This window comes from Amphiura filiformis, chromosome 16, assembly GCF_039555335.1.
Source record: "Amphiura filiformis chromosome 16, Afil_fr2py, whole genome shotgun sequence".
Lineage (NCBI taxonomy): Eukaryota > Metazoa > Echinodermata > Ophiuroidea > Amphilepidida > Amphiuridae > Amphiura > Amphiura filiformis.
Window position 1 is genome coordinate 23,170,290 of NC_092643.1, and position 24,729 is coordinate 23,195,018.

The 24,729-nt window shown below is 36.3% G+C and overlaps 1 protein-coding gene across 1 annotated transcript; it reads left to right on the forward strand.

The window, feature by feature from the left end:
- The first annotated feature begins 441 nt into the window (after positions 1–441).
- Positions 442–6,674, forward strand: LOC140172501 (megakaryocyte-associated tyrosine-protein kinase-like). The gene is made up of 4 exons (XM_072195647.1): positions 442–915; positions 2,605–2,719; positions 4,623–4,722; positions 6,617–6,674. The coding sequence occupies exons 1-4, from the start codon at positions 442–444 to the stop codon at positions 6,672–6,674; spliced, it is 747 nt and encodes a 248-aa protein (XP_072051748.1).
- The last annotated feature ends 18,055 nt before the right edge of the window (positions 6,675–24,729 follow it).

The window sequence follows — 24,729 nt, forward strand, 5'->3', positions numbered from 1 at the left end:
CCGGCACGAATGATATAAGTAGGTAAAGAAAATCATACAATATTGACTATGGCGTCAAAGTAAAGCACCAACGAACCAAATGTTTGGTCAGTCTGACTTAACATAAGTTCACAGGTTACAATAACGTGGCCAGGAATTCGCGTGGCATTAAGATTCCATTAATATGTAGTTAAATGTCATTTCTATACTCGGTCGTTTACCGTTATTAATTACATCTCTTTTGTAAGGCTGAGGGAAAGGTATGGTATCACTGAAGTTGCCCTTGAATGGTTCGGATCTTACCTTTCTGAACGCGACCAATCAGTTGTCATTGGCAGGACTGTTTCTGAGAATCATCCTCTAATCTACGGTGTTCCGCAGGGGTCTGTGGTCGGCCCAATACAGTTTATTTTGTACTCGGGTCCAATTCAAGATATTCTGAATGCTCATGGAATTAGCGGAATGGTGTATGCTGACGATACACAAGTGTATGCCATGTATGATCCGTCCGCTAGCACACAAGCCATTGCTTCAATAGAAGCATGTGTTTCAGACATTCGGGCTTGGGCAATATCCAACAAGGTCAAGATAAACGACGCAAAGACAGACATTTTGCATATATCGTCTCGATGTCGATCCAAAGCAACTGCGCCTTCTGTCCAGGTCGGTACTGCTGACATTAAACCTGTGGAAGGTGTGTTCATCGATAACCAGCTTACCATGTCAAATCATGTCAGTGATGTGTGTCGGACAGCCCTTTACGCACTGCGGTCAATTAGCCAGCTGAGGAAATACCTCGATAAGACTACTACAGAGCGTCTCGTCCACGCTTTTATATCGTCGAGACTTGACAGTTGTAACGGACTTCTTTATGGACTTCCAGACGCTGATATCGCAAAACTACAGCGTGTGCAGAACTCGGCAGCTCGTCTGGTTGTTGGAGCTAGAAGACGCGACCACATACAACCAATCCTTCACGATTTGCATTGGTTGCCAATCAGAAAGCGGATTCTTTTTAAGATGATTTTGTTAGTTTACAAATCCCTCGCAAACCTGGCTCCTCTCTCTACATAAGTGAACTCCTAACTCCATACGTACCTTCGCGAACTTTAAGATCGAGCTCCAAGGGACTTCTTCAGATTCCGCGCGCGTCTCGATCCGCTAAATCTGGGTACGGAAAAAGAGCTTTTTCCATCGCGGCGCCGTATGAATGGAACAGTCTGCCCGAGTCTGTCAGACGTGCTAAATCTGTGCAATGCTTCAAGAACTCATTGAAGACATATCTTTTCAATCTTTGAGTACATTCACTGTTTTTCTTTAAATTTTGTTGATGAACACTGTTGTAGATTATGGTGTATTTCAAACATGTTTTATTATGAAGTGTCATTAATTTTTGTTATTATATTTGCTGGACATGATGTTTTTATCATATATTTTCTTAAAACTGTATTATAATATGTAATGATTTTTATATGTAATTTATGAGTGTGTTCTTATATGCTTTTTATGTAGTTTAATATTTTAGCTTTGTTCTTCTGTTTCTTATTTTTTCATATGTAAGCGCCTTGGGGTTGTGTTTTCAATGTAAGGCGCGGTTTTTATAAATCCCACTTATTATTATTATTATTATTTTAAGTCCTGTTAAATCGTGGTTTGCTCACATCTATCATGCAGAGGGGTGATGTAGCAAAATTTTACACCACCAGATTTAGTCAGATTTCAACCGAACTCGGCACTTAAGATGCAAAAAATAATCACGTACAAACTTACACACAATAAATTTATTTTATGACGAAATCACAACATCATTTTGATAACAATATGATATTTAAATAACATCTGGATACGTGCTAATGAGCATCACATCCTGATTTAATGATCCTTGGTAAGAGTGTATGAATTATTCATATTACCGATCGATACCTTGCCTCACTTTGTAGATCGCAAACCAACGGAATTTGCATAGATTTACGTTGCTAATGTAATTAACCACGTGAATTTAGTGTCATCCCCCTGGTTTAACCTGATCGGTATCCAATTTTTTAAGCTGGTTTTTTTTAAACTGCTCATTAGCATGTGTCTAATTAGGTAAAAACAATGGGTATTCTATTTTATTTTTTATAATTCTTAGCATAGCACTCACAAGATAGTACTATCAAAACATTAAACGTTAATTTAACGGGTAGAAAGAAAGATTGATCCATGTGGGCAATTCCAAGCACGAGTGTAGCACGAGTTACCATGGAATTGCATAATAATGTACAGTTTTTTATGTTTCATTCATGCCTGCGAAAAAGGAGCCCATTATTCATCGCGATCTTGCCGCCCGAAACGTTCTTGTTATAATAAGAGACACACATGGCAGGAAGCGAAGGATAGGCATAAAAATTGCTGACTTCGGATTAGCAAGGATTCTTGACTCTACAACTGCGGAAGGACCTATTTACGAAGCGGATACGGTAAGATGGGCTTCTACAAAAACAGATACAATCCATAGAGTGCAGTATTCTTAAAACAAGTATATACTTGATTTTTTTTAAATATGAATAGTTCAAAATATAAAATTCTAAATATATTTATAAATATAAATATATTACTATATTTGATTTTTTTCGTATTTAACAGGCTCCACCTTTGCCAACCCGTTGGCTTGCTCCAGAATCGTTGAAAGATCAAACGTTTAACGTGGAAAGTGACGTGTGGTCCTTTGGCGTGTTATTGTATGAATTAACTTCAAATGGTAAGACATCTACAATACACCATACTGCAGTTACTGTCCGTTTTCCTATCATAATACACAGTGCTCTTTCCCATTGACGCGTGACCTCTACAAATAGCCTACGTTAAAAGTATGGGGATATGCCTAGTTAACGTCGCTGTGTGAAAAATAACCGGCCAATATTAAAAGTACTCTTCTAAAGTTCTAGAAAATATAGTTTTGTAACATGTCCTAAATTTTTAGCTAATTTAGATGTTTGGAAATATTCGCACTTTGGTGTTTTAGTTAATGTTATAGGTAATAGTACATTGCCTAGTTAACGTCGCTGTGTGAAAAATAACCGGCCAATCTTAAAAGTACTCTTCTAAATTTCTAGACAATATAGTTTTGTAACATGTCCTAAATGTTTAGCTAATTTAGATGTTTGGAAATATTCGCACTTTGGTGTTTTAGGAAGGATATGTAAACGACAGATTACCAAAACATATGAAGAAATTATTTCCAAACCGTGTTAAGTCTGCAAACCACCATGTTTCTCATTTTCAAGAACGCTGGTTAACAATAAGCACGTATTGTCTCATTTCGTAAACAAAGACCACACACAATTGTTCTCTAGCGCTCGCTTTATAATCGTTCACCCAACTGAAACTATAATCCCAGCGCATTGCTCCATTGTACGTGTAAAAGCAGAAACATATGATGTGTGTATTTAACCAGAGAAGATATGATTTAATCAGTTGAGCTGTTTTCAATGAGTGTTATCTTGGTTTAATAGCTTTTAATGGGGTTTAAGTCCTGCAAAGGTCGAATTGAATTCTACTGTAGACATGACTGCATCATGCATAGTCTTGTTATGAGTTCGAATTGAAACCAAGAAACCAGAATCAATTTTTTTTTTAATGTGATGCCTGCACTCACCGGTGTGCAAACCAAGTATGAACCAGTAACTAACAGTGGCGTAGCTGGGGGTTGTGGCGCCCGGTGGCAAAAAGATACGGAATGTTTATTCCTCATACTCTTCCTAAAACAATTACTAGCAGAGCGCGGTAAAATTTGCATAAATACCACCAATTTATTTATAATCAAGTTGAATTTCGGACAATTTATGTTGAAATACGCGCAAAGCTGGCACAAATGTTGACTTGCACCGCTTGGACGGGGCAGAGAACCAATCTCAATGGCGCTGAATTGGTCTCTTCGACGCCCCCTGAGACGCTAGCCAGTGCCAGTGGCGAGGGTTGGTGTCGCTGGACGAGCATATTTTGTTACATTGGGAATTTTTACACGCGCAAAAGAAGTACCTGCATGTGCAACCATGACTGTTTCATAATAACCCGATAAAGTCATGCAGGTAACAAGGTCGTGCATTGAATTGGTTTGAATCTGAGACGAAAATACCAACAGGGATCGGAAGCACGACCCAATTCACCCGTGTGTAATGAGCCAGGTCTGTAACGTCTTTATGTGCATCCTCAGATCAATCAACCCACTTTTCCGCTTCAATAACTAATTGTACCTAATGCGCATGAGCAGTTATTGAGACTTAATCCTGATTTTTAACCATTGCAATGCATTAAGGAAATAATACACCAAGTCATGGGCAACTTTAAATTTACCTAAGTTTTTGCATTAATACATATACACGAAATACATATACATTTTTGCATTAATATGTATTCAAGCACAAATTTTTCGATCCTGTCAAGTTTCTTTTGATCTGAGCATGCACATAAAGCCGTAACAGACCTGGCTCATTGCACACGGGTGAATTGGGTTGTGCTTCCGATCCCTGTTGGTATTTTCGTCTCAGGTTTGAATGAGGATACTACGGGAAACAGCGCCGTTTGTTAGCAGTCACACATGAGTGAAGTGGATTACCTTTATTGTAAGAGTTCAATAAATGATTAGTGCTATTTTTATGCAGGGAAGATACCGTATCCATCAATCCCCAACGAAGAAATACGTGAGGCTATAAAACAAGGTAATGCGAAATTGCAACCAGATGCCAGCACGCCGAAAGGAATGTAAGTTTATTATAGTTATTCCAAACGTCTTACGCTTAACGCCCGTTCATACGTACCAGTGGCCCTGGGCTTTTTGCGTGTGTGTGTGTGGGGGGGGGGGAATTGCACAGTGAGCATTAGTTAGGCCCAATTTTACCGGAATATCTCCCCGTCAAGCGCGAGAACATTTTCAGCAATCCTATATGAAGTAAAGTTGATATACATTGGCTCATTTTGCACTGCAAATCAAGGTGTTTACCAGATGTGTGCGTATTAAAACAGAAGACCTATGAATATAGACTGTACAATTGCACTTTCGCTTTTTAGAAAACAATAAAAGAGATCATGGCAACAATGTTATATTCAGAGAAATCAGTAATTTCACTTTTTCAGGAGACATACGAATAAAAAAAATTGCAACGAGTATCAACTTGTAATGTAGTAATTATTCTCTTCGAATGGAGTTAAACTTGTTTTTGCAATAGATATGCCCTTTAATAAAACTTTGGTGCCTCAAATATTTCTTTTTACGAGGTGTTAATAAATCATAATTTTCTCGGATCAATTTCCACCATTGACATTGATTATGTAGAAAGAATGTGATGATAAAATGCTGTGATCCAAAACCTGAGGAGCGTCCGTCATTCCTAACCATCAAACAGGAATTGAAAGCAGAAAAGGTACAGTATAGGGGTACACCCCGCCAGTCCGAAACACTGTCAATCCAAACCACCGTCAGTCCGACTTTTAGGTTTAGGGTTCAATATTTCATTGTTGTGAGCAGGGGGTGTGTGCATTTGTGTGGTGCGAGTTGATGATTTAGATAGGGGAGACTCATAAGGGCTGTGCAATAAGTATGAGCCCTGGGGAGGGTAGGTAAAATTAGGGGCGAGGGTAAAAGGCTTGTTGAATGGAACAGTTCACATTTCACCTTATGAAAATATTCTTACTATGTACTTATAAACATTCAATGTTCAATATTAAAGAGCTTATTTGCATATTGTACCCGAAATGCCATTAATCCACCCTGCAGCTTACACGCAATACCCGCTTAACTTCTTCTATATTAAACATTATATATTTGGTACCCAATGTATAGCTATAGGTCTCCTCTATCCAGTGATACCACTGGTACAAACATATCCCATGTAATATCGCTATAATGTCATTATAGGCAGCTCCATCCCAGGAAAAAACTAACACCTTTCCCTACCAGAACCACACTTGGCACATATGTTGCTTGGGTTAATAGGATCAAAAACAGCTGGGCCACCTCAATTTTTCCCTAAATCCACGAAGGCGCCCAAAATCTCCCCGTGTACAAAATAACCATTAAAATAACATGTTTTGACATCTTTATGTGCATCAAATGCCACCATTTCGCCTAACATGTATCCAGATATAAGCAAAAATATATGTTGAAAAACAATGTTTTGACATCTTTATGTAAGTAAATACCACAATTTTCGCCTAAAATGTGTAGGCAAATTACATAAACAGATTAACTTCAGTTTAACTTTCACTTTAATTTTCAGATGTTTTTACTGAATATGAAAGGAAATGTATATTTTACATAACTACCAAGTGTTAAGTCCGTAGCACTTGGGTAATAAAACTCATGGGTTTTACTGTAAAACCTATGGTGGGCTTTATCAGGCCCCTGGCATCACCCCCTATAAGTGATTTATGATGTTCGGCCCTACCCCTGGATAAGGTGGCGGGTAAACATTATTATCACTTAATTAAGCGCTAGGATGGATCTACAATTTGCTTAAGTCATTTGTGTATCAACATTAAGCTTTTTAATATGCAGGATGAAACACCATAAGGGCGTAATACACCACCCCCGTCGTAAGTTTATAGTTTTCAAGTTGTGTGTCATTTTAAACCTATTGAATATTTCCCTTTCTTGCAGGCAAAACGTTGAGATCACCAAATTTGCAACTGCCCCTGATGAACAAGGAAAGATTTAAAACACGACAAGTTGGTACATGTACATTGTAGATGTAGCATTCATAACTTTGTAATTGAACGTTATGGTGATGCTAGATTATGTCTTTTATATAAAGTAAATTTATCTTGTGGATAAAACCCCATATATACTTTATATTTTTTCTTTAACATTTTTATATCATCAGAACGAAATGTCCGCGAAACCTTCCACCAACATACATCCCTCCCAACCCAAGTACAAAATATGGCCTGCAATTAGCTCACCTAGCTGGCTTTGTGCCACGGTCAGCTGTCCATACGCACACAATAGAACATTAGGCCTATTTTGTCTTTAAGCACTAATTAAAGGGGTATCAAGCTCTTTTTATGGTATATTTGAGTAGATATCCACAAAAAAAACCTTTTCTTCCCCAAAATTTCAATTGATTCCGATTTTGTGTTTGCGATTATGCATGATTATGTATGTTGCATATTTTGCATTTTGGATCAAAACTTCCTTGTAATTTTTGGGGATCATCTTCGAGAGCGGTGTTGAATTGCCGGTCTTGTGGGGTTCGATTTACGATTTACAGGAATTCAGAGTGTATTTTTAGACAAATTTCCAATTTTAGGAAATTGATTTTTTTTGTAATGTCCTTTTGTAATTTGAAAATATTATCACCTGCACCCCTTTTATTACTTAGTCTCGGCATGGGTTGTGTTTAGACTAGATAGGGGACATTCATCAGCTCCATTGCGCAGAGATCTCCATTGCCTGCCTATCGAATCCTGGATAGTTTTCATACTTATGTTGCTCACCGTCTCATCGCACCGAGTATCTCATTCCTTATGTTCGATAGAGAGAATTTGAAATCTGGCGATGACAAGTTACGTCTTGCCACACCACGCACAAAACGAACAACGCACAACACTTGGTAAGTGATAAAGCCTTAATGGCAGCTGTTCCGCGCTTTTGGAACCCACTGCCCATGCACATCCGCCAAAGTCTTTCCATCAATGTATAATGCTTTTAAGAAACCTCTCAAATACCACCTTTTCCCAGTAAGTTAATTTTCTCTCGCCTCATGATAGTGAGCTTGTCACCTGTTTGTTTATGTTTTATCTGAATTGTAAAGTAAGTTGTAAGTTAAGATGTATAGCTTCTTAAGGGAACAAACCAAAAGATCGATGACGTCCTATAAACGAAACTAGTTTCGTTTAGGGGGGAGGGGTAAAAATACTCGATTACGTTTGTACAAAAACATCGGTCTGAAGAATGTGTCATTATAATTATTATGTCAAAATTTTCAACATTTCATTATTACGTTTCTGGCAGGGAGGGAGGGGGTCGGCTGAGAAACGAAACTAGTTACGTTTATAGGACGTCATCGATCTTTTGGTTTGTTCCCTAAGTCTGTTTGTACATCGCTTGACTTCTTTTAATAAGGAGCAACATAAATACTGTCTAATAATTTGCCCAATACTAAGGTTTTTTCTTAATTTATCTGTTTATTATTATTATTATTATTATTATTATTATTATTATTATTATTATTATTATTATTATTATTATTATTAAGTGTCGCCTGCTTTCGCGATTAGCATACCGAAACAAGTTGACCTCAAATGCCTTTGACCTTAGTATATGACCTGACACTCCACCATCACAGCTATGACTCAAGTTTAATTGCAATATTGGAATTGAACTGGTGTTTTTTCAGCATATTTTACAAGTTGACCTTAAATGACATTTGACCTCACTATTTGACCCTGAACACTATCAATAGAATGAAGATTTCCATAGTGTAACTATGACTCAAGTTTGAAATAAATTTTATCATTGTGTTTTGGATTCAATGTTTTCATACACTTGGATTCATCAAAACATAATAATGATTGCAATTGGGTTTAGCTTGTTCAAGTGAAACTATTTCCTACATTTTCAGCTTAATTTACAAGATGACCTCAAATGACCTTTGAGCTCACTATGTGAATCTACCTTGACATGAATGCTTCCACAGTGCAGCTATGACTCAGGTTTGGTTGCAATTGGGTTCCATTATTGTTCATGTGAGAGCATTGTTCTCATTTTCAGCCTATTAGTTTTACAGGTTGACCTCATATGACCTTTTACATCAGCATGTGACCTTGAATATTACCAATACATGAAGGTGACCCAATATGACCCACGTCTGGTGGCAATAAGATTCGAACTGTCCATTTGAGGCTAAAAGCTTACCAAAAACTCTTAACACATATATGTATACGAGCATGTAAGTTTATCTGTGTTGGAAGACTTCATAATAAATGATTTAAAACCTATGATCTCAACACAAAATTAAGACGTACCTCACATTTGTGGTCACAACTTTGACCTTCACCAAGAGACTGGCAACGTAAGTTCGGGATCAGCGACCTTTTGGCCACTTGGCTTACGAGCATGTAAGTTTATCTGTGTTGGAAGACTTCATAATAAATGATTTAAAACCTATGATCTCAACACAAAATTAAGACGTACCTCAAATTTGTGGTCACAACTTTGACCTTCACCAGGAGACTGGCCACGTAAGTTCGGGATCAGCGACCTTTTGGACACTTGACCAAGTGTCAATTTACATCAGTCAACCAACCATCACTCAACCGCGACGGGGGCCGATACAAGTTACCAAGAGTGTACGACCAAGTTTTGGGGTAAAGTGGCCAAAAGGTCACTGATCCCGAACTTAAGTTGCTAATCTCCTGATGAAGGTCAAAGTTGTGACCGAAAATTTGCGGTACGTCTTAATTTTATGTTGAGATCATAGGTATAAAATCATTAATTATATATATACGAAATTTTTTATTAAATTATGACAAATACATTTAGGCGTCGAAGAGGCATTAATCATTACATGAATATACAAACAACATGATAATGAACAGAATTATACAGACATATATCCACACATACATACAGAATTTAGGACTGGTTAGCGCCTCCTTGAACAATGTTCAGGCAATAGTAATAGTAATAATATAATAATATAATAATAATAATAATAATAATAATAATAATAATAATAATAATAATAATAATAATAATAATAATAATAATAATAATAATAATAATAATAATAATAATAATAATAATAATAATAATAATAATAATAATAATAATAATAATAATAATAATAGCAAATGGTAATGGTCAAAGAACTGGGCACCAGAAGTATGGTGAGTTCTCAGATTTCGGATATGAATATTGTTTACAATACGCAGTATAATAGCGGCTATAATTATATGTAGTTCACAAAATAATAAAATTATATTAATTTGACTACCATGCCAGAAATGTTTATATCTTTTTTCAGCGAATCTGACGGTAACTAGAGGACGGTAACCGTTGGCTCAGTTCACCCTAATGCGCAAAAAAAAGTTTCTTTACATTTGGAACAGACTCAAGACTACACAATAATTTGGTTATGTTTTCAATAGATACAATATCATATTCTGCCCATTTAGACACTCCTTTGGATCTGCTGTAACCTCAACAAAGTTAAAAGTATTGTGAATGAGCGAAGTTCGCATTTTGAAAATAAAAAACTGGCCTATTAGACCATTCCTATAATTGGCATTTTCCTGCCGCTGATGGGGTAAACATCGATATCACGCCCTTCTTGGCCTCACTTTCATTTTACAATCACGTAATACCGTGTCCACGCTTTCGTTATTTTATAACATGTGATAACAATTTTCACCCCATCAACGGCAAGAAAGTGCCAATTATACCAATAGTACTGTAGTTAAAGCCATACTGTGTGATTGGTTCCACAGCAACGCCCTCATTTTTTTCGAATTTATACTTTTTGCACCATTGTAATGGCCATTGGTGTACTTAAATGCCCTGTGCATGTGAAAGACTAAGCCTGAAGTGCTTTATAATTAAAGTAAAAGTTAACATTTATAATAAGACCCGCACGAATAACTAGACATGTTTTATAGTGGAGCATTTTTAATTTTTCCCTCTATATGAACCTGTAGGGGGTTGAGGGTCATTTTTAGGGTCACTTGCCGCTAGATGCTTAAATAAGCACATATTTCCAAAATAGAACCAGTCTATAATGTTCGGTTAAGGACACAAGCCCTTAAGTAGACACTCTCCGAAAAGTTTTTCGATAAATTCATTTAATATTATTTTCTCAAAAAGTAAAAAACTCAGTTTAACAAATAACGGTTGAAATGAAAGCCGTTATTGGGGGCCTAATTATCGTATCATTATAATAGGTCTGGCACCAATGCAAGCATTTGTTTCGGTGTATACGCTCACGCTGTTTTTTACAAATCGCCTGGAATTGTATATTTAGGTTTCAGCGATTGTTGAAAAAAGAGAGGTATGTTTCTAAAAAGCGTTTCCGCTTGGAATGTAGATGCCTATTGTGGAGCTTAATGTCCATGATTTTAATTTATAAGCTCTTTCATCGACAATTTGCAACGTCTTTTGCACACCATACGGGTCGCCTGCTTGAATCGCGATATTTTAAAAAAATTATCGGGTTTTTTTTAACCAAACAACCAGCCACATTATTTCTCTAAGTTGTACTGCAACCGCAGATAACATTAGATCGGCTGTGCTATCGGTAGAATTAAACGAAAACCAAAAGTGTTCGCCAAAGTCATGTAAATATGGACTATCAGGGAATATGGCGTTTTTGTAAAAAGTTGCATTTTTGGCAGTGTTTTTATGTTCTTGCTATGAAGAACATTATGAACTTATCTCCAACGCATAACATAGTTTGCATACCTATTCCGGTTCGATTATGACTTTTTTTATATCCTTGAACTTCGCTATTGGCAAACTTTTGAGCACACTTGTATTTTGTAAAAAGGTGAAAATATTGCAAAACTGAGCATTCTTTCTCATATTGATTGATTTTAAACAATTGATTAAAACCAACGTCCTTGATCCTACTGTACTGTGTTCAGAAGTTTTTGGAGCTTATTTTGGGTGCAAGCTATTGTTAATTTATTTATTTATTTATTTATTTATTTACAACATGTTTACCCAGGGTAGCCCGATTCAGCCGAAGCTGGTCTAACACGGGCCCTGCAAAATACATAAAAGGAAAATAATTATAAAGAATTACAAAGAATATAATTATACAATTTACAACTCAAGCCATTATTAAAAGATACATTAAAAGAATATAAATCTCAAGAAAATACATTTGTACAGTTTGCAATAATTATTAAAACTCACATGCCATTATTAAATGAACATTGATCCATAAAAAACATCATATAATAAAACACATAATAAAATCAGTAACATATATATTTCAAGATGTTATTTACATTATACACTATTTAATTAAAACTGGTGAAAATATACATTTTTGTAATACCGTTTAAAAGTTTGCACATTGATTGAGTTTCTAATATCATTTTCAATTTTGTTCCATAATTTTACACCACTGTAACTGAACGATGATTTAAAACATTCTAAGTCATATCCATGAATTGAAGGTGGCAAAGCCAACTGACCAGCAGCAGCCTGTCGTGTGTTAACATTGTGAGTTGTACATACATGGTTAAACATTTTTGCAAGATAATGTGGCGCCAGGCCATTAAGAGATTTATAAACCATTAGTGCTTTAAAATAATCATTACGAATGTGAAGTCGTTCCCAACCAAGAATTCTAAACATGAAATCAGATGAAGTTAAGTTGTTCACACTCAAAATCACTCTTGCACAGCGTTTATGAAGAACATTAAGTTTGGAACTGTCATCTTTAAAACGACCATACCACGAGATATTGCAATAATCAAATATAGGCTGAACAAACGATTTAAAAATAACATTTAATGTATCAATTTCAAGGAAAGGTTTCAGGCGTCTTAATAGCCCAATCTTACAGAAAACCTTTTGAATAATACTATTAACTTGATCATGCCATTTTAACTGATCATCAATAACAACACCTAGGCATTTTGCCTTTCTTACTCTTTCAAGCTGTTTACCATTAACAAATACAGAAAAATCTTTCTCATTAACATTCCTTAACTTACTCGCAGTTCCAATCAACATAACATTTGTCTTATCACAGTTCAAAAACAATTTATTAACATTCAACCAATTCATTATTGAATCAAGATCAGAAGACAATTTAGCAGATATATCTTGGGGGTCTTTACCACTGACGGAGAGTGTTGTGTCGTCAGCATACATAGATATTTGACCATGGGAAATTACTTTGTTCATACTGTTGATAAATATAAGGAAAAACAATGGACCTAGTATACTGCCCTGGGGGACACCTGTTGAAACAGGGCGTGAGTTTGACATAGTATCTTTAAAACACACTCTCTGGGTGCGGCACGATAAATATGAACTGAACCACTCATGTGCAGTGGCAGAAGCACCCAAATTTTTAAGTTTACTGAGCAATATGTCGTGATTGACGGTGTCGAATGCTTTGCGCAAGTCTATAAACGAAACACCAATCATTTTACCAGAATTAATGTCAGGGTATTGACATGCTTTTTGACTGAATAGATGTTGATCAAACTTGCAACAGCTGTGCTCAGACTTACGTATAATAAGCGTCTCATTGTTATTTACATTAGATAAATGAATTGGAAATGAAGAGAGTTTACTATCGTGAGTTCTATAGGTTTGTTGGTTTAGTTTATCGTTCTGCACAGCTCCAAGATATAGGACAGTGCGTTTTATTTTTTAATTCATCCCATTAATTTGGCTTCAAATGGACAAACCATTTTTTACAGTTATTACTGATATTATTTCTTCATTTTTGGTCATTTGCTGATGGAATTTATTTCTTATAATCTATACAGTCATGTTGATGCAAAGAAGTAGAGCATTTGAGATTGTTCATCAGGTGGTAAAAGTTGTTCCCGAGAGCATTCCCACTGCCTTCAAATTTAAAGCCGTAAGAGTATCTGAAATTAAAAGAAATTTTTGACTTCAACACTACTTAAAATTTGATCGCTTACCGGGAGCGCTTTCACAGTACCAACTGCGTCCTCAGCCGGATGTTACGGCTCTGATGGTTTATGGTTTGTTGACAACCTTCGATGACGTCACACTAGAAGAAGATGACGTCAATGGTGTTGTCCTCGTCCCCCTGGTGTCTCAAAGTGGATCTAAGTCTATTCCAGTGTCTCTGTTCAAGTTTGGTCCTTTTTTGCTGATGTGAATGGCTTCTAGGACCCTTCTGGAAATTTCTTTGGGTTCTTTCCAGCACATGTACGTTTTCCCAGTCTATTTTATTGGTGTTTTTTGCTCCTGGAAATTAGCTTTGATTTATGTTCAGATAGAAGTTTTTCCAACTTTCTACCTGTTTCACCAATGTCAGCATCACAGTCTGAACAGGAGATTTCGTAGACGGTCCCTGACTGTTTAAATTTGTCTACTTTATCTTTCGGAGACACAAGTGTTTGACGGAGTGTGCGGTATGGTTTGAAAGCTGTGGGAACACCTGCTGTTTTAAATGCTCGGCGAAGCTGCTCCGAAGTTCCTTCCAAATAAGGCAAAGTTATTGTGAACCCTTGGAAGTTTCACTATCCGGATCGTCCTGTTAAGCTGATTTTTCACGCTTGTCCTTTGTTCTGAAAAAGGTCCAGTCGCGATAACCGCAGTTTCGGAGCGCTCCTTTGACGTGTTCAATTTCCTCAGCTCTATCCTCCGGATCCGTAACAATTTCACTCCTATATAACAATGTCTTGATCACACTTAGTTTATGCTCCAGTGGGTGGTTTGATGCGAAACTTAAAACTGGTCAGTGTGAGTTGGTTTTCTAAAGGTTTTGACCTTCACACTGCCATCGATACCCCGCACGATCAGAGTCTCTGGTAAACTTAATGTTGTCTTCTTGCGAATTTATGTGATTTGTAAATTCATCCACGTGCGAAGTTGTTATAACGCAAAATGTGTCGTCGACATAGCGAACCCACATGCGCGGTGGATGAGGAGCGGATGACAAAGCTCGCTTTTCAAAATACTCCGAAGGTTGTCAACAAGCCATAACATCCGGCTGAGGACGCAGTTGGTACTGTGAAAGCGCTCCCGGTAAGCGATCAAATTTTAAGTAGTGTTGAAGTCAAAAATGTCTTCTAATTTAATTTATACCACTACGTGTGAATATACAATTTTAGTATCAGAAATGTTGAATGATACCAGGCAGCTGTTAATTGCCTAAACCACCCCACCCCATAAACCTCAGGCCATAAACACAACCCATACCCCGCACACCCACACACCTCGCTCTGCTTTCACTTTGCAATGGAGCTTATAACTCCTCATCAGAGATCTCAAGAAATCGTTTTATATTCTTACATGTCAAAACTAAACATAAGCCTGTCATTATCGTGCTATTCGGGGGAGCACTTCAATTATATGAGATCTAATAATGAGGCCTACAAATTCAAAAGACTATTCAGCAACATTGATAAAATAATATGATAATTGTAAATGAAAAAATAAAAGCATCTGAATCGGGATGATGATAGATCCAATGGGAAAAGTGTGTGTTTGTTGGGGGACACATGGGGTGACAAACCATGTGTTCTGGGTGATAGCGAATGGGGTGTTAATTTAAGGGTTATTCAATAATCCCAGCGAAAGTATAAAATGGTGAAACAAATTTAAATTGTATATAAAATGCCTAAAAGTGAAGGATAAGTCATTAAAATTGTCATAAGGTATTTTAAAACGTTTTGGCAAGAACCGAGGAAAGCCACTAGGTATGCCAATCTCCTTCTTAAAATAAAATTAAATGTCAATTTGTGAAACAACTTTTATATAGGCCTACACCAGTACTTATTATATGTTACATGTATACGTAGCTAGTATTACCATTATACAGTACTAAAGACATGTAAACTTGGCAGCCTTAATTCTGATGTGCAATCGATTTAAATGAAGCACCTAAAGTCAGTGGCTGATAACGAACTGTACACCCACGGCTAATGTGTGCCTTTTGTGCCTATACGGCTACTCAATTACACCCTTTGGATGTATGGGAACAAAAGGTACCTCTCGCTAGTGTAGGCGCTTTCACGTGACTTTCGTTTGACCACTTATTGACAGTAGCATGCCTATTATAGCGTTAATACGCTGTCAGGACAGGTACCGATTTAATGGCGGAAGCCCTTTGTCTCGATGAATAGCGTTTCGGAAACTCAAATAGGCACGAAGGAACAATATGCGTTATGTACTCTATTTCCTCTCCATTCTATCTAACCTCCTTGACCTCCACCATAGACCCTAGAAAATACCGCCACTGAGCTATTATGGAAGTGCCCCGGATACGACAATATAATTAAATAATACCATTTAAAGTTAGAGGTACTTGCCCACTGTAGCATGATTAATAGTTGCTAGTATTGCATAACACTGTAAAGCGTTTTCTAAAGTGTGCACAGAAACAGAAAAAAGGTAAGGTTCGACTAATAAATATTACTATATAATAGTATGGGCAGTACTAAAAGCGCCGAGTGGTTTTATTTATTGTATTTTTAATTAAAAGAACCACTTTTTAGGTAAGTTATACAGCTGAAGTTGTGATAGTTTTGAGATACAACAATATCATGGTATAAACAAGAATATGTCCTATTGGTAAATATTATGTTTTATAAAATGTTAATCAGAAAATAAATTGGTTTGAGTTATTTAGAAGAGTACATGTAAATTCATTTAATTGACTTGTCATTATTTATAATTACCTGCAGCTCCATGAAAGTACACACCACGGTTCACTAATGTCATTAAGTTTATGGTATTATGTTATATCAGAATGCAAAAACGAATACAAACTCTGCAAAAATACATAAAATGCCAACAGGTGCCTACAATTGCGCGAAATTAATTTCTATAAAATGTAATAATAATTAAAAATGTTTAGATATACTTAGAAGCGTATGTTTTCATAACGCATACAACATTCTGTATTAAATGTTTCTTGAAATGCACGCGTGTCCCTACCATCTCTTAAAATGTCGCACAGTGGCGTAAAATTCTCAAAATATGATAAGATTTCTGCAACTTAAGTGAGGCAAAGGCTAATTCACACTAATTTGGCCATAAGTATTGTAAATTTTGATCATAAATGGGTCTAAAAGAAGAGGTCCAGATCAACTGCACCACTATTTTAGCCCAAAACAAAGGTGATATGTTGTGGTAATTTGTAACATTGTACTATTTTTGCCCACAAATTAAGGTGTTTAACGTTCTAACAACAAAAGATGGACAGGGCAATTCTATTTAATTTCTGTCCAGTAGATGGAGCTGGCTAGTCCGGTACAGTCGCCTGTGTCCACTACTCCCCACGCCTGTTGCATTTTTTTATCGTCCAGAGGCTTTCGCCCACGAGTGACCAAAAAATTGTCGTTGTGAGGCAACATTTGCTTGATTTTTTCAAATGAATGTTTGACTGATTAGCATAAACTGTAACCTTTTTGCATATAGGACTTTTAAAATCTCACTGCACGGATTTTCATTCTCACTGCACGAACGTGCCAGGAGGCACGTTAAAACTAGGGAAGACCTTCGTTCAAATCAAGATCCTACGCGCCTTGTCATTCTTAAGACCAACAGATTTATACGCAAGGGTATATAAATGCAAGTGTACGATGTACTTCGCTGATTTTCGCAGGACAAGTGAACAAAAGGATATCAGCCGTCAAGAACACTTTTCCAAAAAAGACCTAGAATACTGTGCAAAAATTCCTATCCGATCCCTTAATGTTGAATGATTTGAAGACAACACCAGACACGTTCACTGTATTAAGTAAATCCACTTCTGAAACAAATTCATCAGGAACGTTTATAGCATATCCACTTATTATTAGCATATCAATAGTTTTTCAGTCTCATAACTGAAGCTTTCTTTAGTTAGGGATGTTCATAAAATTTAGAAGTTCAATATTTTTAGCTAAAAGTTCTTTTATTTGAAAGAGAATTAAATTACCTAAACAATAAGGGGTCAATCATGTTTCTAGTGCATATACCGGGTGTCCCAAAAAAAGGTTACATGTAGACTTTTGAAAACAATCTAAGTTATTTTTAATACCAAATATAAATGTCCTTTTCATGACATAATCTATGAAACCTCTACTAGTACCCCTGTGAATGTCAAGTTCACAACATGCGTATTTAGCTCGCATTCCACGCATTCCAGAGCAAGCTGTTTCCCATGTTTACGTGACATAATGCAACACGAGGTTCGCTGCTCGCACACTGCGTAGGCGTACAGTGCATTTGGCGGGTCGTTTGAGTAGGTCCAGCCATAGCATGGCAGGCACTGTAGGCCTATATTTATTTTGTTGAACAGATAATTAAACTTGTTTAGTTTTACTTCGAGAGTTCGGTCAGAAAATAGATAATATTCGTACAGTTTATAACACAGCAACGATTTCAACTCAACAAAACCCAAACAAAGCCTAAATGCAATTAATTTGATTGTGTTGATAGCAGGAGATACAGCGTGCAGAAATGTCTTCACCAAAAAGTGTTCTTCTTTAATGACCATCTTTATTTTTACTAACAAGAGTCAAGATGCTCTATAAGAGATGTGCAATATTTAATTGTCAATGTGGTTCTTTAGTGCAATAAGTTTTTCAACCATGAAAAAAAGAGAAAAAAGTAATGAAAAAATAGAGCACAAAGATGTGCTTGTGTTTAACTTTCGTTGTGCGATATTTTGATGATTAGTCACTCTAGCCACCATTGTCATCTTGCACTCATAAGTTAAGTTGCTTTAAAGATACGGAGTTGAAACTTAGCAGACAATTACAAGAAGAATGAATAAATAAAACGTCAAAAAATGACAGTGTTTTGTTGTACCATCGCAAAATGCGGTTCATTTTCTTCATGTAACCTTTTTATGGGACACCTTGTACTTTTGAAGTTACAGACAAAAATAGTGTCATCAAATTGCCTAAAATTTTGTGTGTGAAATTGTGACAGCAGGCACATGTACAATGCACACTACCGTATGTGACCCCAGATGACCTCCTATTCTTTACTGTAAGAAAGCTGTTTTGGATGGTCTTGATTTACACACAAATTGCTTTTGAGCTAAATCGAGTGTCGACTTGGTGGAACATGGATTGCACTGTGTGATAGTTTATGAATCCAGTATCATGCCAGTACCAACATAAGTCAACATCACTTAGGTTTTGGTTGTCAAAATTAATTTTTAGTGATTTTCTCCATTGAGCCCCACAGTAAAGCCATTTTTGGACCGTACATGCACATTCCACTTCCCTATGGACGAATAGCGCCACCTATAGAGTGTGATGTGAGCTAGCCTACTTTCGTCGTGTTCACACGGTCGAACATAAGTGAGCTAATACCGGTAATAAGCGACTTATAACCGGTAATAGTGACTTATTACCGGTAATAAGTGACTTAAGTCCAACCGTGTGAACACGACTTTATATATCTACATGTATTCTTTCATTTGGTATTATCATGTCATCGAGCGCAACATCTGGATGACCCCTTTTAATGGTAATCGCATTGTCTAACTTAAGGCCTATTTTCAAAGTTCGCCCACCCTTTGTATCAGATAAAATTGACACGTATGTCTGTGTATTCAAACCGACACTAAACTAATAGGATATAGTGTTAATATTATTACGTTAAATTTTATCTTGTGACCATTATATATTGTGACCTTATGCATGTTATGAGAAACATCCAACGTAAAACAATGTTCTTCACAAATAAAATATACATTGTTAATATTATAACTACAAATGAACCTTTTTTATTAGTTGAAGAACTGAAAATAGTATGTTCCTGATGAAATCCGATGGTATCAAGTGCAACGCAGCAAAATGAGTTCTGAAATATTTATTTCCATGCAGTACTTGCTGTAATTTCCACACATTATAAACAAACTTGTTTGAACTGGTTGATGAATAATCTACAATCATGATATACACCAATAAGTATTTATACCTCTTTCCAATCGCATAAATACAAATAAAGTAAGTGAAGCAACATCTCATACATAATTCACTGAATAGGACGTTAAAGGTGAACTATCCACTATTGGTTCATGTTACAACTCGTATGAAATATTCTAATCCGTAGGAAAATGCAAAATTTCATTAGTAGTCGAGTCATGAGTCTTTAATTCAATTTCATGTGTTTGTGTCGAGACCGACGCCCTCTGGCTACTTAGTATCTTCTTATGTGAGTACAAACTGAGGTAGCTGATGAAGCAATGTTGCTGGTGTATGCTTTATGAAGCATTTAGAAATGATTAGTCTCACCCATTGATGATGCCAATCTGAAGCCTTGGGTGTTGCTCAATATGTTTTTAATCAGTAAAAAAATCAGGGTTTTATCACAGGTTTTTCCCCAGCAAACACCGAACATTTTCGACATCATTCGCAAAAGGTTAGAAAAGGTTGCCAGAAAACGTTTATATGTCAAGTTATATAAAGGGTACATAAATGGTTTAAAACGTTTTCATAGCATTCAAAAACGGTTTTTGATAACTTACTGCAAATATGCTAACATAATTTTATTTAAGGGTGTACAAAATATTTGGCAAAATATGTTTGCAAAATATATTTTACAATAACATTTTGAAAACATTTTAGAAATATTTTTTGTAGTGTGTTTTCATTCAAAACGTTTTAAAATGTTTTCATGACCTTTATATAACCCGACAATTAATGTTATTAAAATGTTTTTCCCAAAACCTAAAACCCAAAATTTAACCTGTTATAAACGTTTTTGAAACGTTTTGTGTTTGCTGGGTAACTAGGGTAAATTATTTTCAAACTCTTACTCCCCTGCATATGGGTTTACCCGTATCTTCAACAAATGTGGAATTAAATTGAAACCCATACTCCCTCCGTGAAAGACTTTAGCAAAAGTGTGGATTTTATATGGAATAGCCAAATGTTTCTAATTTTGCCTCATGTACACTTGTTTATGTTTATGGTGACGAGTTACAAGCTCTCTGTGTGCTATGGAGATGGAGTGCTGCTGTGGTTTTAATAAGAGTACGCCATCTATATTGACTTGATCTGACGCTAAGCACCATGCATTTCTTGGTTAGAGACCAGCTTTACGTCATTAGTCCAAGATGTTGACTGACGTCCCCTTCCATGTTTCATTACTCCTCCATGTTTCCTGACAATATAGCCAAAGTATTTTAGCTTCCTCTACTTTATACCATTTTTGATGATTAGCAATGTTTAATAAACATGTGCCTTTATTGTCTAGGATCCGAGCATTTGTGTTCTTGTCTTTCAATGTCACTTGCAGACGCCTCCTGTAGCACCTCATCTCATTTCTCTGCGATTCCTGGTAATAGCCCAAAACTCACATCCATAAGTAAGCCATATAGAGGTAAAGTGCTCTATCCCACAAAGTCACAGTTTCTGAGAAAATGGTATTGTAAGATTCCCAAATTTATAGTTTTTAACATTTATATAATTTGTTATTGTCAATGATTTCTTTGACTTCTTCAATTTGCCACTTCCGGTAAAACTTCTTTTACAAAGACATTGCTATTCTACTTTAACAAGAAATGAAATAATATAAGATGTATGTCTACCCCCTAGGCACCCCGCACCCCTACACACCCCTGCACACAAACCACGCACGCACCCCAGCTCTAAGTGTACAAGAGACAAGAGCAGCTACCTGGATGTGAGTGTAATACACAATACAGTGACACCCTCCCATCCACCCCACCCTACCCCCGCCCCACAAAAAAACCAACAAAACGTACACACACTGTGTACGCAAGTTATCCAAATTAAATGTAAATACGCCTATGTTGGTTATTACAACGCATAATGATAATAATTCTTTATTGAGGGTAATTCCACTTCACAAGTACTGCTTTTCAAGCAAACCCTCATGCAATTATTAATGCACGGTATGATTATAATACTGTAACACATAATTATTGATAAAAAAAGGTAAATATCACGTATAATATACATGTATATGGTAAATCAATAACATGATATTGGTTACATGGGATATACAATTTGATAGATAAGACGGACCGATGTTTCCCAAACACATAAAAATGAAATAAGAATTCCACCTATCATTTAGTGTTATCGAAGCAACCTAAAAATCGATTTTCATTGTCTAGATCAATATATTATTGAAAAATAACACCTTGATGTTTTGCAAATGTTCATTCTGCAAATCATATACTTTGCAAACTTGTTTAATTTATTGCTGTTAATGAGTTATGTAAGTTTTACAAAAGTGTTGTTGTTTCAGCCCTCTTAACAACGTAACTCAAGAACCGCAGCACCTATAAAAGTATATCTATGATATTTTAATTCTTCTACACACTCGCTATGAATTGAGCAATACAGTTTTTGCCAAAGCTCACTACCATTAGTAAGATGCTGTGAACTACCAAATCACAACAGTTTAAAATAATTAATAACCTTAATACATTCATTGTGTTATCTTACTTGGTGTTCTAATAAGATAAGATTGTCCTGGCTAGCTGATTATGTAACACTTGCAGTCATGTTTATAAGGCACCTGTTGATTTGGTTATAATATGGAAAATGTCAGGAGAAAATGTCAGTCAGTTTATATTGTGACCTAATGATATACTATAGGATTGCCCCATTCATCGTCATATTGACTGCTTTCAAATTAATATCAAGGGATTTTCAATGTACGCCACAACCAAACTGCTACATTAAATCGACTATGTCCTGCGGAAATGTATTCTTACTTTTCTAGATGTGAAAGAGTTGAGCTTGCAATAATATAAAAAGAGCTGAGTTTGCAACCTTCGCAACTTACTCAAATAACAGGGCCCCATTCGATGCATTCTCATTGCACTTAAAACACACGATATAGCGCCATTTCCATGTGAACCAAACGAATTGCATACCCAGCTAGTTAATGCAGAAAATGTCACTGGTATCCGTTGCCATATTGGGTTGTTTTGTAACTAAATTTGACATGTTGATTCAAATAGAAATCTTGGTTATCAATGCTTCAAATCCAATGAACATGAAACAGAATGGCTATCGAAGAATACGGGAAGAATATTATAGAGAAATCGCTCAATGTCACGATTGAAGGGGAAAATAATTATTTTGCAACTTAACTTTCAAAGCACAGGCGTTGTAGCTGATGTTGTTGCTACATCTGCTGTTGGCAGTTGGTGTTAATATTTTCTCTTATGGTTTTGCTAACTGAACCATCGTAAAGCTACAATCATGTATAAAAGTAATGAGACACCCCTGTCCCCTTATACATTGTTGATCGGAGTCATATCGCCACCCGCGTTGTTGAGTCTGTCAACATTGGCTGTGGGTGTGGAGAGCAATATGACGTCATACGTCAAGGAGGATTCCACCTACATTCACAACATTAATTGAAACAAGTAAGAAATACCCGAATAGCGAGGAAAACGATGAACATGATGCAGCAAGTGTCCCAACACATTTTGTCTACGATTGTAGATGACATGTTAATATAAAAAGAATTTCAATCATTCCACTGTGCTTTCTTCATAATAATGTAATGCCATAAACATGATAATAAAAATAAATGTTGGTATTTATACAGCGCCTTTCACATGTTAACATGTACCAAAGCGCTTTACATTTATTCCACCGTCGTTAGAATATGTCAGCTGCCATACAATGGCCAAGGCATGCTCATACCTTTGGGCGGCGCTCAATGGACAGTATTCATAACAGCTCCCCATTTCACACCTGGGTGGAGAGGAGTAATCGAGATAAAGTGCCTTACTCAAGGGCACAACACGATGGCGTCGCCGGGGCTCGAACCCGCAACCTTCCGATTATGAGTCGTAGCCCGTACCGCTCGGCCACCGTGCTCCCAATATAATGTAGAACTAACGACATGATAAATGTTTTCTTGAAATACAAGCTTAATAAAGGAAAATGAGCTCCTAAATAAATAAGATATTTTTAAATTTGTGCGCATTATTACAAAATCATTACCGCAACACGTGCCATTACCAAACAGGTAGTAAAACAGAATGTTATCCATTATTTATCAAGGCATGTTATGTAAGTGGATCAAAACCTCTGTGCAACTGCACTGTGCCTCTAAGTTTCTGACGTAATCGAGGATGTTATACCTGAACAAGGAACAGATGGCGTGCATATGAAATGTCGTCTTCAAGGTGAATTTCATCTATGAAGCGACATTGTGTCTTGAATTAAGTTTGTATTGAAGCTACTATGTCATTGCCACTTCTTATCTATGCTAACGTATTCACATACATGTACATGATATACCTGAGAGGAAAACATAGGTAGCTTTAAAAGCCTCGAATGCTACTATAAGTTTGAGCTGCATGGATCAAATCACTCGGACAGGTTGACGTAGTATTAAGTCAGCAAAACTCTTCTTGGCTAAAATTACTACATTTGCCATTGATGATCTGACAATTTCCAAACAAGACAACCATCGAGGAATGTGTAGTAAGGGAGTTACGAACCTATTTCCCCATGATATCATGGAACATTAAACCGCCAATTCCATTGCTTATTGTACAATGTTTCAAACAAACTGGCTTTAAGCACATAAAGAATGACTATTACTTAGATCCGTGGCATTAGTAAGACAAAGTGGTCATTTTCTTCATGTTCATTGTCATTTTCAACGTCTGAATATTTTCAGATGTAATTGCAGTCTTACAGAAAATGTTACCATGAAAGCTGTTTTATCACGCAATTAAGTATTTGTTCAGCCCAGTTTAGGTTGGACATAAAAACATATGCAAACATTAAACTTTCCGACCACCTTGTAAACTATCCTGTCTTACCAATTTAAGCTACTTTCGCTACGTACTATCCATCATACATTATTTGCACATAATGTACATGTTGCTTGTTAATAATACTAATTCTATCATCATAATTACTATCTTTGACATCTTAATCATTCACCATTTTCATCAAATGTCTTGTCTTTTGTAAACCTTTGTATAGGGCAACAACTTTTACTACGTACTATCAATTATTGTATCTAGCTTCTTGACAATGATAATTCAATCGTAATATTTAGCATCTTTGCCATTTCAATTATTTCCCACTTCGTCAAATGTCTTG

Excerpts from the sequence above, each read along its gene's own strand:
- LOC140172501 (XM_072195647.1), top strand. The coding sequence starts at position 442 with ATGGTGTATGCTGACGATACACAAGTGTATGCCATGTATGATCCGTCC. Across the intron at positions 916-2,604 it reads ACTCGGCAGCTCGTCTGGTT|GCTCCACCTTTGCCAACCCG; the intron begins GTTGGAGCTAGA and ends CGTATTTAACAG. Across the intron at positions 2,720-4,622 it reads GTATGAATTAACTTCAAATG|GGAAGATACCGTATCCATCA; the intron begins GTAAGACATCTA and ends ATTTTTATGCAG.